We start from the raw sequence: 14,066 nt of genomic DNA, 5'->3' as shown, positions 1-14,066 counted from the left end.
AACAATTACATTCTTCAAAGCAGTGTTTGTTTTAATTTTCTCTCTAGGAATGAAGAAGATGACAAACAACATAGCATAGGCTCCAGTGTACTCAATTCAGTGCGGAACCGGCGGGGGCGAATTACCGATAACAATATTCTCTCGTCATCTCGGGTACAGCAGACATCTAGGAAAATGCCAACCCATCGTAGACTACCATCTCTCACTTCAGAACCACTATGCACAAAGACTCTTAATGTGTACAGTGATGAAGTCCTGAGGGGAACTAAACTGTGAGTTTTTAGTTCCTCTTTCTTTTTCCTTGAAATCAAGACCTTGCTGAACTTGAACTAGAGCAATGTTTCGCAACCTTTTTTATAAAGTACCCCTTTAAAAAAATTATAAGTACTCCCAGTACCTACAATTTTCCAACACACAACATTTTTTCTACCATTGCAACACATTTGTTTAAACAACTTAATCGTAACTGGTTAGTTAGAAGAAATTTCTTATAGGCAATAAACTTGCCATCGTACTTATGATTGTGAAAAAAGGATAAATAAAAAAAATTAGATGAACATAAAAAAAGTTCAATTTTTTTATTAATACATATACATACACACATGTGTATATTTTTATACAAACATCAATGAACAGTGATCAATAACATTACAAGAAACATAATTAATTTAATGTGAAACTTGAACTTGTTTGAATGAAATTAAATTTTCAAAATTAGGTTTCAAACTGCTGAGGGCCACAATTATATCATTTTCTGGAGACACACGATTTCTTAATTTAGTTTTTAATTCAGTCATAGCCAAAAAACTTGCCTCACATAAATAGGTTGATGCGAATGGGAGGAGTTCTGTGAGAGCCATGTCACACGGTTGTTTATATTCACCTTTCATTTTCTGCCAGAGCACGGCAAGGTCACCAAGTTCCATGCCTTGCATCTTTAGTACACTATCAGAAGAAAGCTCAAAAAGTTGATCCTTCATTTCTTCTGAAATCCCTGCTTTCTCAATAGCATTGCCATCAATGGATTCAAAACCCAAAGCTTCTGCCACTGTTCAGCTTCATCAAAGCTCAGAAAATATCGTTCAAAATGTAATTCCAAATTCGTCAAATGTTCCTTTTTTGATGTTTTGACATGTTCATCAAAAATAATTTCATTTTCCACACAAAATTCTGAAAGATATTGAAATGACACAAAATTTCCAGATAAAGCATTATTTTTCCAGAATGCTATTTTTTACTTGAATGCTTTTACTTTATCATGCAAGATTAAAATATTTGTATTAAAACCTTGTAACTGTAGGTTCGTTATTGATTTTATCAAATATGTCAAAAATCCATAATTTGCCTTGCAAATATTGTACTAACTTGGATTTGATTTCTGCGAGGAAAAACTGCAACTTCAGCCTTTAGCTCAAGTACATGGTTTCACAATCTTCCATGTGACAGCCATCAAATATTGTAATGAAGTAATACAGTAATATGTTCAGATCCCATATCACGGCATAGCGATAGAAAAAAATGCGAATTTAGAGCCCATGACTTAATGAGGTTAACTGTCTTCACTGCAATCTCAGAGTTTAAATCTTCGTTCAGATGTTTTAAAGCAAATGCTTCTCTGTGAATGATATGAGTCCACTTTATTGAAAAGTTTATAGTTTTTAATGAAGTAACAAGACCTTTTTGTCAACCTACCACTGCTGCTGCTTCATCTGTACACACAGATATGCACTACTCCCATGACAATCCATGTTTCAAAATCTGTTCATTTAACAAGTTAAACATTTCTTCCCCCATTGTTTTAGTGTTGAATTCTTTACAGCAGTATATTTGCTCACTTATTCCTTTTTCATCTTCGTCGTCAATGTATCTGACAAACACCATTAATTATATGCAATTAGAAATATCTGTTGATTCGTCAAGTTGTAACTTGTTTCTTCTGAATAATTTTTTCAGTTATTTGTTTTATTATGTCTTCTGCCATCTCGTCAGTTCTTCATCTTATTGTATTGTTTGAATGTGGGATATTTTTAATTTTGACAACTTCTATTTCAGTAAACATAATTTTTTCATAGGAGCACTAGATATATTAATATCTTCACATTTTCTTGTAAAATATTCAATTGATTTATCTTTTAATGTAGGATGCTTTGTATCAAGGTGTCGTTTCAACAGACAGTTTCATACAGTGGTTAGATAAAGTCTCACAGCAAATCACACAAGGTGGTTACACTTCTGTTTGTAGTAAGCCTGAATTTAAGATATTCAGAATTATAACGTGTGTTTTTTTTAATCTCAGAAGAATTTCCACTTCCACCACTGGTGTGTGGTTTTTTCACTACAGGTTTTCCCACCTCAAATGTTTCTGACACGGTTTCCTGTATACTACCTTCTTCCAAATCTGCAATTTTATTCTTTGTTTTCACAAGAAATTGGTCCATTTTAAACCCTTCAGTTGTAATTATAAAAACTAAACTAAAATTGTACTAATAGCAATTTTATCACTTGCTTCAGATAGCAACAAGCATATACAATTTTTGGGTGTAAAAAGTACAAAAATAATAAAGTGTTGTAAAACTTAAAACAAAAATTCAGTTTTCTCCAAATTTCAGTTGTGTTGACGTACCCCCCAGACTTTTCTCAAGTACCCCTAAGGGTACTCATACCACTGGTTGAGAAACACTGAACTAGAGCATTCAATAGTGCAATGTTGTAAAAGATTTGGGAACTAGCTCTGAGATTTCTGAAAGATTCCACACTTCATACTGAATAATGAAGCATATATAAAGCATTTTTCTGAGAGCTGCCATGGCATTAGGTGTTCTGTTACTTATATTAGTTTAAATGTATTAAGAAATGTCTCCTGTGTTTTAAATGGAATCTGAAATCAGTTTAATCTGAATCCTACAGGTGTACTGGCTTAGATCGCTCGTCTTCTCCAGTTGTACATACAACCCGGAACAAGTTACCACCAATAAACACAGAGACTGTTGAACAGTATCTTTCAGTACCTGGATCACGGCACGGCTTTGTAAGATGTATACTTGTTAACATTGTTAAGGAACATCAGTAACCTGAATACAAAACAAACACAAATCAAAACAAAATGAAATGAATCCAATGCATCAGGAAGGGCACACAAATAAGCAGTGGCAAATTTTTAAAGTGCTTGTACACAAATCCTAGGAGTCTGACTAATAAGATGGGTGAACTAGAGTACCTCGTATTAAATGAGGACATTGACATAATAGGCATCACCGAAACCTGGTGGAATGAGGAAAATCTGTGGGACACAATCATACCGGGATATAAAATATATAGAAAGGATAGAGCAGGCCGGGTGGGTGGTGGAGTGGCACTGTATGTGAAAGATAGTGTAGAATCAAATGAAATAAAAATATTAAGTGAATCAACATGTTCCATAGAATCGCTATGGATAGTAATTCCATGCTCCAATAATAAGAAATTAGCAATAGGGATATATTACCGACCACCTGACCTGGACAGCGATACTGACATTGAAATGCTGAGGGAGATTAGAGAGGCTACCAAAATAGAGAACTCTATAATAATGGGGGATTTTAATTACCCCCATATTGACTGGATACATGTCACCTCAGGAAGAGAACCAGAGATAAAATTTCTCAATGGCTTAAATGACTGCTTCTTGGTGCAGGAACCCACAAGCGGACAGGCAATTCTCGACGTAGTCCTGAGTGGAGTGCAGGATCAGGTCCAGGAAATAACCGTTACAGGACCGCTTGGGAATAGTGACCATAATATAATAATATTCAACATTCCTGTGGTGGGAAGAACACCTCAGCAGTCCATCACCCTGGCATTTAATTTCAAAAAGGGGGATTACACAAAAATGAGGAGGTTAGTTGAACAGAAATTAAAAGGCAAAGTGACTAGAGCCAAATCCCTGAAAGCTGCATGGAAATTTTTCAAAGACACCATAATAGAGGCCCAACTTAAATGTATACCCCAAATTAAAAAACATAGCAAGAGACCTAAAAAAGTGTCACCGTGGCTTAACCACCATGTAAAAGAAGCAGTGAGGGACAAAAAGGTATCTTTTAAGAAGTGGAAGTCCAATCCTAGTGAGATAAATAGAAAGGAACATAAACACTGTCAAATCAAGTGTAAAAATGCAATAAGAAAAGCAAAAAAAGATTTTGAGGAACAGCTAGCCAAAAACTCAAAAAGAAATAACAGAATGTTTTTTAAGTACATTAGAAGCAGGAAGCCTGCTAAAAAACCTGTGGGTCCCCTAGATGATCAAGCTATAAAAGGAGCAATCAAGAACGATAAAGCCATTGCGGATAAACTAAATGATTTCTTTGCTTCGGTCTTCACGGCTGAGGATGTTGGGGAGATTCCTGAATCTGCACCGTCCTTTGTGGGTGATGAATGTGAGGAACTGTCCCGGATTGAAGTGTCATTAGAGGAGGTTTTGGAACAAATAAAAAAACTTAATGTTAACAATCTCCGGGACCGGATGGCATTCATCCAAGGGTTCTAAAAGAACTCAAATGGGAAATTGCTGAGCTATTATCTGTGGTTTGTAACCTATCCTTTAAATCGGCTTCCGTACCTAATGACTGGAAGGTAGCCAATGTGACACCAATATTTAAAAAGGACTCTAGAGTCGATCCTGGCAATTACAGACCGGTAAGTCTAACTTCAGTACCGGGCAAATTAGTAGAAACAATAGTGAAGAATAAAATTGTGAACATGTAGAAGAACATAATTTGTTGGACAAAAGTCAACATGGTTTCTGTAAAGGGAAATCCTGTTTTACTAATTTATTAGAGTTCTTTGAAGGAGTTAACAAACATGCGGATAAGGGGGATCCAGTAGATATAGTATACTTAGACTTTCAGAAAGCCTTTGACAAGGTCCCTCACCAAAGGCTCTTGTATAAATTACATGGCCATGGGATAAGAGGGAAGGTCCTTTCTTGGATTGAGAACTGGCTAAAAGACAGGAAACAAAGGGTAGGAATAAATGGTAAATTTTCAGATTGGAGAGGGGTAACTAGTGGTGTCCCCCAAAAGGTCAGTCCTGGGACCAATCCTTTTCAACTTATTCATAAATGATCTGGAGAAAGGGGTAAACAGTGAGGTGGTCAAGTTTGCAGATGATACCACACTGTTTAGGATAGTCAAGACAGAAGCAGACTGTGAGGGACTCCAAGATCTCGCCAAACTGAGTGATTGGGCAACAAAATGGCAAATGAAATTTAATGTGGATAAGTGTAAAGTAATGCACATCGGGAAAAATAACCCCAACTATATGTACAGTATGATAGGGGCAAATTTGGCTACGACAAATCAGGAAAGAGATCTTGGAGTTATCGTGGACAGTTCTCTGAAAATTTCCATGCAGTGTGCAGCGGCGGTCAAAAAGACAAATAGGATGCTAGGAATTATTAGGAAAGGGATTGAAAATAAGACCCAGAATATTTTACTGCCCCTGTATAAAACTATGGTACGCCCACATCTTGAATACTGTGTACAGATGTGGTCTCCTTACCTCAAAAAAGATATTTTGGCCTTAGAAAGGGTTCAGAAAAGGGCAACTAAAATGATTAGGGGTTTGGAACGGGTCCCATATCAGAAGAGGTTAAAGCGACTGGGACTTTTCAGTTTAGAAAAGAGAAGACTGAGGGGGGATATGATAGAGGTCTATAAAATCATGAGTGGTGTGGAGAGGGCCGATAAAGGAAAAGTTATTTATTAGTTCCCTAAATAGAAGAACTAGAGGACACCAAATGAAATTAATGGGTAGCAGGTTTAAAACTAATAAAAGAAAGTTCTTCTTCACACAGCGTGTAGTCAACCTGTGGAACTCCTTGCCAGAGGAGGCTGTGAAGGCTAGGACTATAATAGAGTTTAAAGAGAATCTAGATAATTTCATGGAGTTTAGGTCCATAAAAGGCTATTAGCCAGGGGATAAAATGGTGTCATTGGCCTCTGTTTGTCAGAGGCTGGAGAGAGATGGCAGGAGACAAATTGCTTGATCATTGTCTTCAGTCCACCCTCTCTGGGGCACCTGGTGCTGGCCACTGTCGGCAGACAGGATACTGGGCTAGAAGGATCTTTGGTCTAACCCAGTACGGCCGTTCTTATGTATGTTCTTATGTTCTTATGTAGATTTGCAGAAGCCAGTAGACTGAGTGGGTGCTGCCTAACTTAGCCAGTAGAAATGTTGAGAGGAGTAAGGCCTAAGCACTGCCCCTCAAAGAATATTAATGTCTAACTCTGTGCTGGAGGGAGGTACTTTCCTCTGCTCAAATGATCTATAAACTCTTTTCTGGAGTTAGACGTCTTAGCCAGTCAGTCTTTCTCATGAAAACAGTGGTGGTGGAAGTCCTGTCCCCCTGATCCCTTTTACTAAAAACCCATTGGTTAGAGGACTTGGAATGTGGCAGACCCTCTGAGCCATCTTGGCACAGTAGGGCCAGCCTAATCTTCTCAAATTGTGTAGAATATGAGACATAGACACATGCTACTAACACACAGCTATCATTCTTAGCATTATTTGGAACCTCTTGCAATTACACTTATCCCTTTCGTACTCTCTCTATAAAACATGTTGTCTTAGTTTTTATACACTTGAAATCCAATTGAAATGCCCAACCTAGTAACTGTAAAAACTTAGTGAAGAGTTAGCTCTTTGCTTTTTTCCCCTTTTAACTTAAGCAATGCTCCATTTTCTTTCTCTCTTTCAGCATAGAGGGTGCCATCCTCACAGTAGAGTGTCAAGTGCAGTACCTGACAGTACGGAGCTACGACCACTTAGAGAACGAACAGTGATTATTGATCAGTTTTCAAGACCCAACACAACTCACACATTCAGGGTGGGTTTTTGTGTGATTAGATATGTTGGGCCAGACTGTGGAAAGCAGGGGCAGAGAGAGATACAGAAAACCTGCCTCGCCAGCACTACCACCACCTTTGTATAAAAGCAAAACAGCCTCTCATAGTAGCAGACCTTGTGATCTCAGGAACACAGGGACTATTTATTCCTATTCCCTTGAGAGAGTGCATGTCTAAAAAAGGGTGGGACCACATTCCTGCAGCCCATCTGCCCGGGTCTGACAGAGTTGTTGTGCTGGGAAGAGAGATCCTAATGAATGAAGCAGATTGCACCATCTCCATGTACAGAAAGATGCCTGTGGAGGTGTAATTTGTCTTGTACTCCTTCGGGAGCTGTGCAGCTCCACCACTGCTCTTTGTGTTAGATTGTAGTGTGACAGCCACAATCAAGTCCTGTTTTTGAGCAACTCATAATGAACAAATACATTTTCCCCTTTTTTACAGTCAGACACCCCTCATAAAAGGTCATTGACGACCATGGATTTTGCTAACAATACATGGACAGGTCAAGGCTTTTTAACAGGTAAGCAAAATCAAAAGATTGGTTTTTGAAAAGCTGTACTTTTCAGAACACCTGGTAAGGAAGAATTGGTGCGGGGGCTGATAAGAGGGGGCTCCACAGAGACTCTGACTTGAGCAGGGGAAGAGGGAATGGTAGGGATAATGGAAACCCTGGTATTGGTGGGAGAGGGAAATGGAGAATACACAGAGCTGCTGGAAGGGAGTAGCTTGGAGGAGTTCCTGAAATAGAGCAGAACGGGAGGATGGCATGCAGGGAACTTTTCAGGGAATGGAGGAATGCAAGGAGCCTCTGGTGTGTACAGTAAGCTCATGCAACAAAAAGTATGAAGTGTGCAACCCCCTCATTGTAGTTTCCATGTAAGTGGCATAAAATTTTCCAAATACTTACTCATCCATGTGTATTGCACATGATGTTACACACTATAAGATGTTTAAATATAATACATATAATTATGTATTTTCATTAGCAGAGTTTGCAAAAGCTTTACATGCAACTTAATGACATTTCTCTGTATGTAATGTGGAAACCTTTGAACACTGCATTTAATCAATTTCAAAGTTTTAGGGACCTTTCTAAGCACTAATTGCCAGAACCTATTGTTATTTTTGGAGAAGAGAAGGGAGAAAATCAGAATACTGAAAGGAAGTGAGGGTGATGCCATCTTTCTAGCACAGACTCAGCTTCAAGTACCTCTGTAGTTGATTCTAGCATCACAATACTTGTGCTCACTCTGCCAGCAGAGATTAACACGCAAATGACCTATCACACAGACAGATAATAATGGTGTGGGGAATATGGATGTTCACCCAGAACTCCTGCCACCTGGGGGAGAATATCAGACCCTGGTATAGAGGAAGAGAGGGAATGAGTAGCAAGGTGGGGAGATGAAAAGTTGGCAAGCAGAATCCCTGCCAAGGAAGATGTGGGGGGACCCTGGTGTGGGAGGATATTTGAGAGTCCTTACCTACAGGAAGGAGAGAGACAGTTCTTCTTCGAGAGGTTGCTCATGTCCATTCGAAGTAGGTGTGCGCACCGTGTGCACCGCGTCTTTCGGAGTGTTTTCCCTAGCGGTACCTGTAGCGCCGACAGGGCGCCCCCTGGAGTGGCGCCGCCATGGCGGGGCATAAGTACCCCTGCTGGCGCTGCCCCACCTCAGTTCCTTCTTACCACAGTGACGGTCGTTGGAGCGTCTCTATCTCTCTTAGTCTCCTAGTTAGTTAATGGTTCCCTGTTCTCACATTGGTTTGTAAATAGTTCTTGTAGTTAGATAGTTAGGTTCTTTGTTTTGTTCCTTCCCCCTTGGGGGTAAGGAATGCCAGGGCCGCAAGGCTTCAAGACGTGCGCTGACTGCGGGAAGTTTATGCCCAGGGGCGACCCACACGACAGTTGTCTTAAGTGCTTGGATGAGGCTCATCTGGCTATTGCCTATAAGATCTGCAAGTCCTTTAAGCCCCGTACCAGAAAAGAAAGTGTTTCCCGCTTGAAGCTTCTCCTCATGGAGACAGCGCTTCAACCGGTGCCGCCGGAGCAGCCTGCGGTGCGCAGTGCACTGGCTTCCATGCGGGAGGCTCCTCACCAGCACCGTGCGTTGGCGTCGAGGTCTCGGCACCGGTCTCACTCTCCTCCATCCAAGAGGGTGAAGAAGTCCCGGGGAAGGTCCCCTTCGAAGAAGACAACTTTGGCTGGGCACCGCGGCGTGGGCTCACCAGTGCGCGTATCTCCTCCACCGCACCGTCAGCGTCGAGGAGGCCTCGATAGTCCTGGTCGCCTGCCTCCAGACCGCCCGTCCACGCCGGACACATTCGAAGCGGCGCAGGACCTTATTAGCCTCACGACCTCCCCTCCATCCTCGGTTGACTCGGAAGGGTCGAGGTCACCATCGTCGGAGGTTCAGCTGGCTACGGCTTCGCCCCAGCATGGCCCAGGTCGGCATGCTAAGGTGGCTTATGCGTCGGGACCACCCCATGTGGGGTCAGTACCGATTGCTACTTCGGCACCCTTTTTGATGCCGAGCCGTCAGTCTCAGGTAGCTTCCAGCCATGCACGAACTTCGCTGCAGACAAGCTCCTTGCCAGCTCCCCGCCTGTAGAATAGTAAATGGAGGCTATTCTATCCCATTCCTAGGCCCACCGCCCTCAAAACCCCCTTATCCGTACTTAGTAAGGGACACCCCTCATGAACACATCCTGTGCGAGGAGGTGTCTGCGCTCCTCGAAAAAGGAGCAATAGAGGAGGTTCCTCCACATCTGCGAGGAAAGGGTTTTTACTCCTGTTATTTTGTTGTCCCCAAACCAAAGGGAGGAGTCCGCCCCATCTTGGACCTCCGAAATTTAAACAAGGCGGTCATAAAACACAGGTTCAGAATGGTGACATTGGCATCGGTCATCCCAGTGCTACAATTAGGGGACTGGTACGTGACTCTCGACCTCAAGGATGCGTACTTCCACGTGGTGATCAGGCCCAGCCACAGGAGGTTCCTCAGGTTTATGGTGGGCCAATACCATTTTCAGTTTACGGTGCTCCCTTTTGGTTTATGTACGGCACCGAGGGTGTTCACGAAATGTATGGCGATGGTTGCCACATATCTCCACAAACAGGGGGTGCACATGTTCCTGTACCTCGACGATTGGCTGATCCGAGGTCGCTCATACGACCAGGTAGAAGCTCACGTGGCACTCACTAGAGCCCTTTTCCTAAGGTTGGGACTCATGATAAATGTCAAAAAGTCATCCCTGACTCCCTCCCAGCAGATAGAATTCGTGGGAGCCCTCCTCGATGCGAGGGTGGCAAGGGCGTTCCTGCCCAAGAGCAGGTCCCTCTCCATAGTGGAGCTGATCTCGGAGTTAACTCGGTCCCCTATCATGACCCCTCGGTTCTGCTCCAGGCTCCTGGGCCATATGGCAGCGTGTACGTACATGGTCCGCCATGCCAGAATGGCAGGCGTGGTTGGAGAGGGCCTTCAGCCAATCCAGGGGTCTTTGGGACTCAATAATTATGGTGCCCCCTGAAATTCTGGACTCCCTCCTATTGTGGACCCAGGAAACTGTGGTACGCAGTGGGGTTCCTTTCAATGCTCCTCCCCCCTCCCTGACGCTGGTCACCGATGTGTCCGACCTGAGCTGGGCGGCACAGGACTCAAGGCCTCTGGTCCCCCTCCGAGCAAGCCCTACACATAAACGTCCGGGAATTGCGGGCGGTGAGGAGAGCCTGCGAAGCCTTCCTGCCACGGCTCTCCCACCGTTTGATCCTGGTTCATATGGACAAGCAGGGTGGGGTGTGATCGCCTCGCCTCTGCAAAGAGGCCCTGCAACTTTGGCACTTGTGCGTCACGCATGATATCACACCTCAAGCGGAATACCTCCCGGGGTGCAAAAACCTGCTAGCAGACACACTGAGCAGATCCTTTGGAGCCCACGAATGGACACTCAAGGATTCTGCTCTCCGCCAGGTTTTCCGCAGGTGGGGTTATCCCCGCCTAGACCTGTTCGCCTCAGCATGCAATGCCAAGTGCAGGAACTACTGTTCCCTGCTGGGGCTGGGGAAATATTCCCTGGGGGATGCCCTGACGATCGTGTGGCCAGAGGGCATTCTCTATGCTTTTCCCCCGTTTCCCCTAATTTCCAGGGTGTTGACCAGGGCAAGGACTTTTCGGTCCTTGATCATTCTCATAGCCCCCGGGTGGCCCAGACAGTTCTGGTTCCCCATCCTAGTGGACATGCTTATCCAAGACCCAATAGCACTCCCTCCAGTCCGGGACCTGCTAACTCAACCCTGGGGCAAGGGGATCATGGTTCACCCGGATCTCCGGTCTCTCCACCTAACGGCATGGTTTATCCGTGGTTGAGCCAACCTGAAAGGGAATGTTCCCAAGAGGTTCAGATGGTCCTCCTCAGTAGCAGGAAACCCTCTACTAGACGGTCGTACACTGCCAAGTGGCGGCGCTTCTCGTCTTGGGCGTCCTGGAGAGGAGTACACCCATCCTCGGCTCCTATTCCAACTATTCTTGACTATCTTTTCCAGCTTCGGTCTAGTGGCCTATCCTTTTCCTCTATCAAAGTCCATGTGGCATCTCTCTCCGCCTTCAATGTTGGTACAGCAGGAGTCTCCCTTTTTTCTAACCTGGTGGTTAAAAGGTTTCTTACTGGCTTGGAAAAGTTGTATCCCTCGGTGAGGGCCCCGCTTCCCGCCTGGGACCTCAATGTGGTCCTCCACAGGCTTATGCTACCCCCCTTTGAACCGCTGGCCACGTGTTCCCTGCAGTACCTTTCATTGAAGGTTGCTTTCATCGTGGCCATTACATCGGCTCGAAGGGTGTTGGAACTAAGGGCGCTAACTGTAGACCCGCCCTACCTTGTTTTTTCACATAGCAACGTAAGGCTAAGGCCTCATCAAACCTTCCTCCCGAAGGTGGTATCACCATTCCACCTGTCCCAGGAGATTTATCTCCTGGTTTTTTTCCCAAAACCTCACGCCTCCTCTAAGGAGCGGGTGCTTCACTCCCTGGATGCCAAGCGGGCGCTGGCGTTCTACATTGACAGAACCAAGCCGTTCCGTAAATCACAACAATTGTTTGTTGCGTTTGGGGACAGGGTGAAAGGCTCGCCTATTTCGACACAAAGGGTGGTGCAATGCAACATAGAGTGTTATCAGCTGGCTGGTAAAACCCCACCCAGGGTGAAGGCACATTCTACCAGGGCGCAGGCGTCCTCGGTGGCCTTTGGTGCCCAGGTACCAATCACAGAAATTTGCAGGGTGGCCACATGGTCTTCCCTTCACACGTTTACAGCGCACTATGCGCTACCACAGCAGGCCAGGGAGGATGCAGGGGTGGGCTCTGCAGTCCTCGAATCTGTGATGTAAATATGTAAATATATCCTGTTGTCATTGTTCTTAATGTGCCTTATCAGTGTTGGATGTTTCAAATAAATCCGTTTATTGTTCACCTTCCTTCATGACTCTGGTGGTATGACTGCTTCGACCCTTCCTCCGTGGGGTTAGCTTGGTAGTCACCTACTTCGAATGGACATGAGAAACCACTTGAAGAAGAAAAGAACGGTTACTTACCTGTAACTGTTGTTCTTCGAGATGTGTTGCTCATGTCCATTCGACTCCCACCCTACCTCCCCTTCGTCGGAGAGTCTGGCAAGAAGGAACTGAGGTGGGGCAGTGCCAGCAGGGGTACTGATGCCCCGCCATGGCGGCGCCACTCCAGGGGGCGCCCTGCCGGCGCTACGGGTACCGCTAGGGAAAATGCTCCGAAAGACACGGTGCACGCGGTGCGCACACCTACTTCGAATGGACATGAGCAACACATCTCGAAGAACAACAGTTACAGGTAAGTAACCGTTCTTATCCTTTGGCATATGGAAAAAGGCGAGGAGTGAATGGGATAAACTAAGAATGGGGAGATACAGAACCACTAGCATTACAGAGTAGAAAATATGGCAGGAGGCAGAAATGTCAGGGCACACAGAACTCCTGGCAGAGCAGAGATTGGGGGAGTTGCATGAAGTCCTTGAAAAAGGAGGAGATGATAAGGTATCACATAAGAAGTTGGGGGTAAGGGAAAATGGGAGAGTGCAAGGAGCCCCTTACATATACTATCAGCTTGGTCTGTGTAAGCTACTGAGTATACTAGCCCCATATTCATTGTTAGCATATGGAACATAAAAAGCAATTTTAATGTGAAAAAGATAATAGATTTTTTTGTTTATAATGTTCTTTAGATGAAATCTTACATTAAATCATTGCTGGATTTCAGCTTGGGTTTTTCATTTGCGACATCAGCATAATAAGCAGGTACTGGACATAAAATTCAGTATTAAAATGAATCTCCATATCAGCTCTCAAACTTCTGGGATAAAGCAGTATTTTTACATTAGGTTCTATTTAGCCTATGAAAGTTTGCCATTCCATACATTGTGTGTCCATTCTAATTTCTGAGAATTGTATTTTTTTATGTATTTTGAATAATTATTTAGTTAAAACATTGTTCAGAGAAACTAACACAAAACAAATGAACTGTTTAGATTTAAAAGATGTGTGAAAATACAATCAAGCTAATAAATATTCTTCTAAAGGAGGCCTAGGAACTCAAATATAGGGTTGGTGTGACTTTTTGGTTATAGTACACTTACAAATAGTGTTTTGTATTTTCAGGCACGCAGCATTACTCCAAATCCTTTCAAAGAAATCCATCCACTTCCAGGAAGAGATTTCAAGTAGCTTCCTAATACAGCTTGGAAAGAGAAAATCTATTGCATTAAGTGGAGGACTACACTGCTTGGCCTAATAGCTAGCCTTACAAGGATTGAAGAAAAAGTATTGCAGCATATTGTATGCTGCCTAGTCTTCCACTTAGCATATGTATATGGCATTGTTCAAAAGCAGCATCAGCAGGGATTGGATCACAATGAAAAAGAAAATAAAACCAGTGCTTTAAATCTGGACCGTAAGAATTCAGTGTCTGTTCAAGGTAAAGAGGAGGTCACTCACTCACTCTATATATTTGGGAAGCTGTTGGCAGAAGCAAGTAACAATCTACTTAAGTGCCTGTAACTGTATTCCCCTTCCCCTCTCCAGCGTTACAGGTATTTTGGATCAATCCTTCCTTGATTATGTACAAAGTTAATGTCTTTTGAAATAAGAATTTGTACTATCCC

The 14,066-nt window shown here is 43.4% G+C and overlaps 1 protein-coding gene across 1 annotated transcript in view; it reads left to right on the top strand.

Moving 5' to 3' along the window:
• Window positions 1–13,853, top strand: part of FAM149A (family with sequence similarity 149 member A) — a 73,113-nt gene extending 59,260 nt beyond the window's left edge. The window contains 5 exon segments of the mRNA XM_006128458.5: window positions 48–272; window positions 2,908–3,028; window positions 6,734–6,862; window positions 7,326–7,404; window positions 13,564–13,853. Of these exon segments, the coding sequence (XP_006128520.3) occupies window positions 48–272; window positions 2,908–3,028; window positions 6,734–6,862; window positions 7,326–7,404; window positions 13,564–13,637 (628 nt within the window). The 3' untranslated portion in view covers window positions 13,638–13,853.
• Window positions 13,854–14,066: the final 213 nt, after the last annotated feature.

The sequence above is a fragment of the Pelodiscus sinensis genome, chromosome 4 (genome assembly GCF_052426305.1).
Source record: "Pelodiscus sinensis isolate ZL-2025 chromosome 4, ASM5242630v1, whole genome shotgun sequence".
Classification (NCBI taxonomy): domain Eukaryota; kingdom Metazoa; phylum Chordata; order Testudines; family Trionychidae; genus Pelodiscus; species Pelodiscus sinensis.
This window is presented reverse-complemented; position numbering and strand designations above follow the sequence as displayed.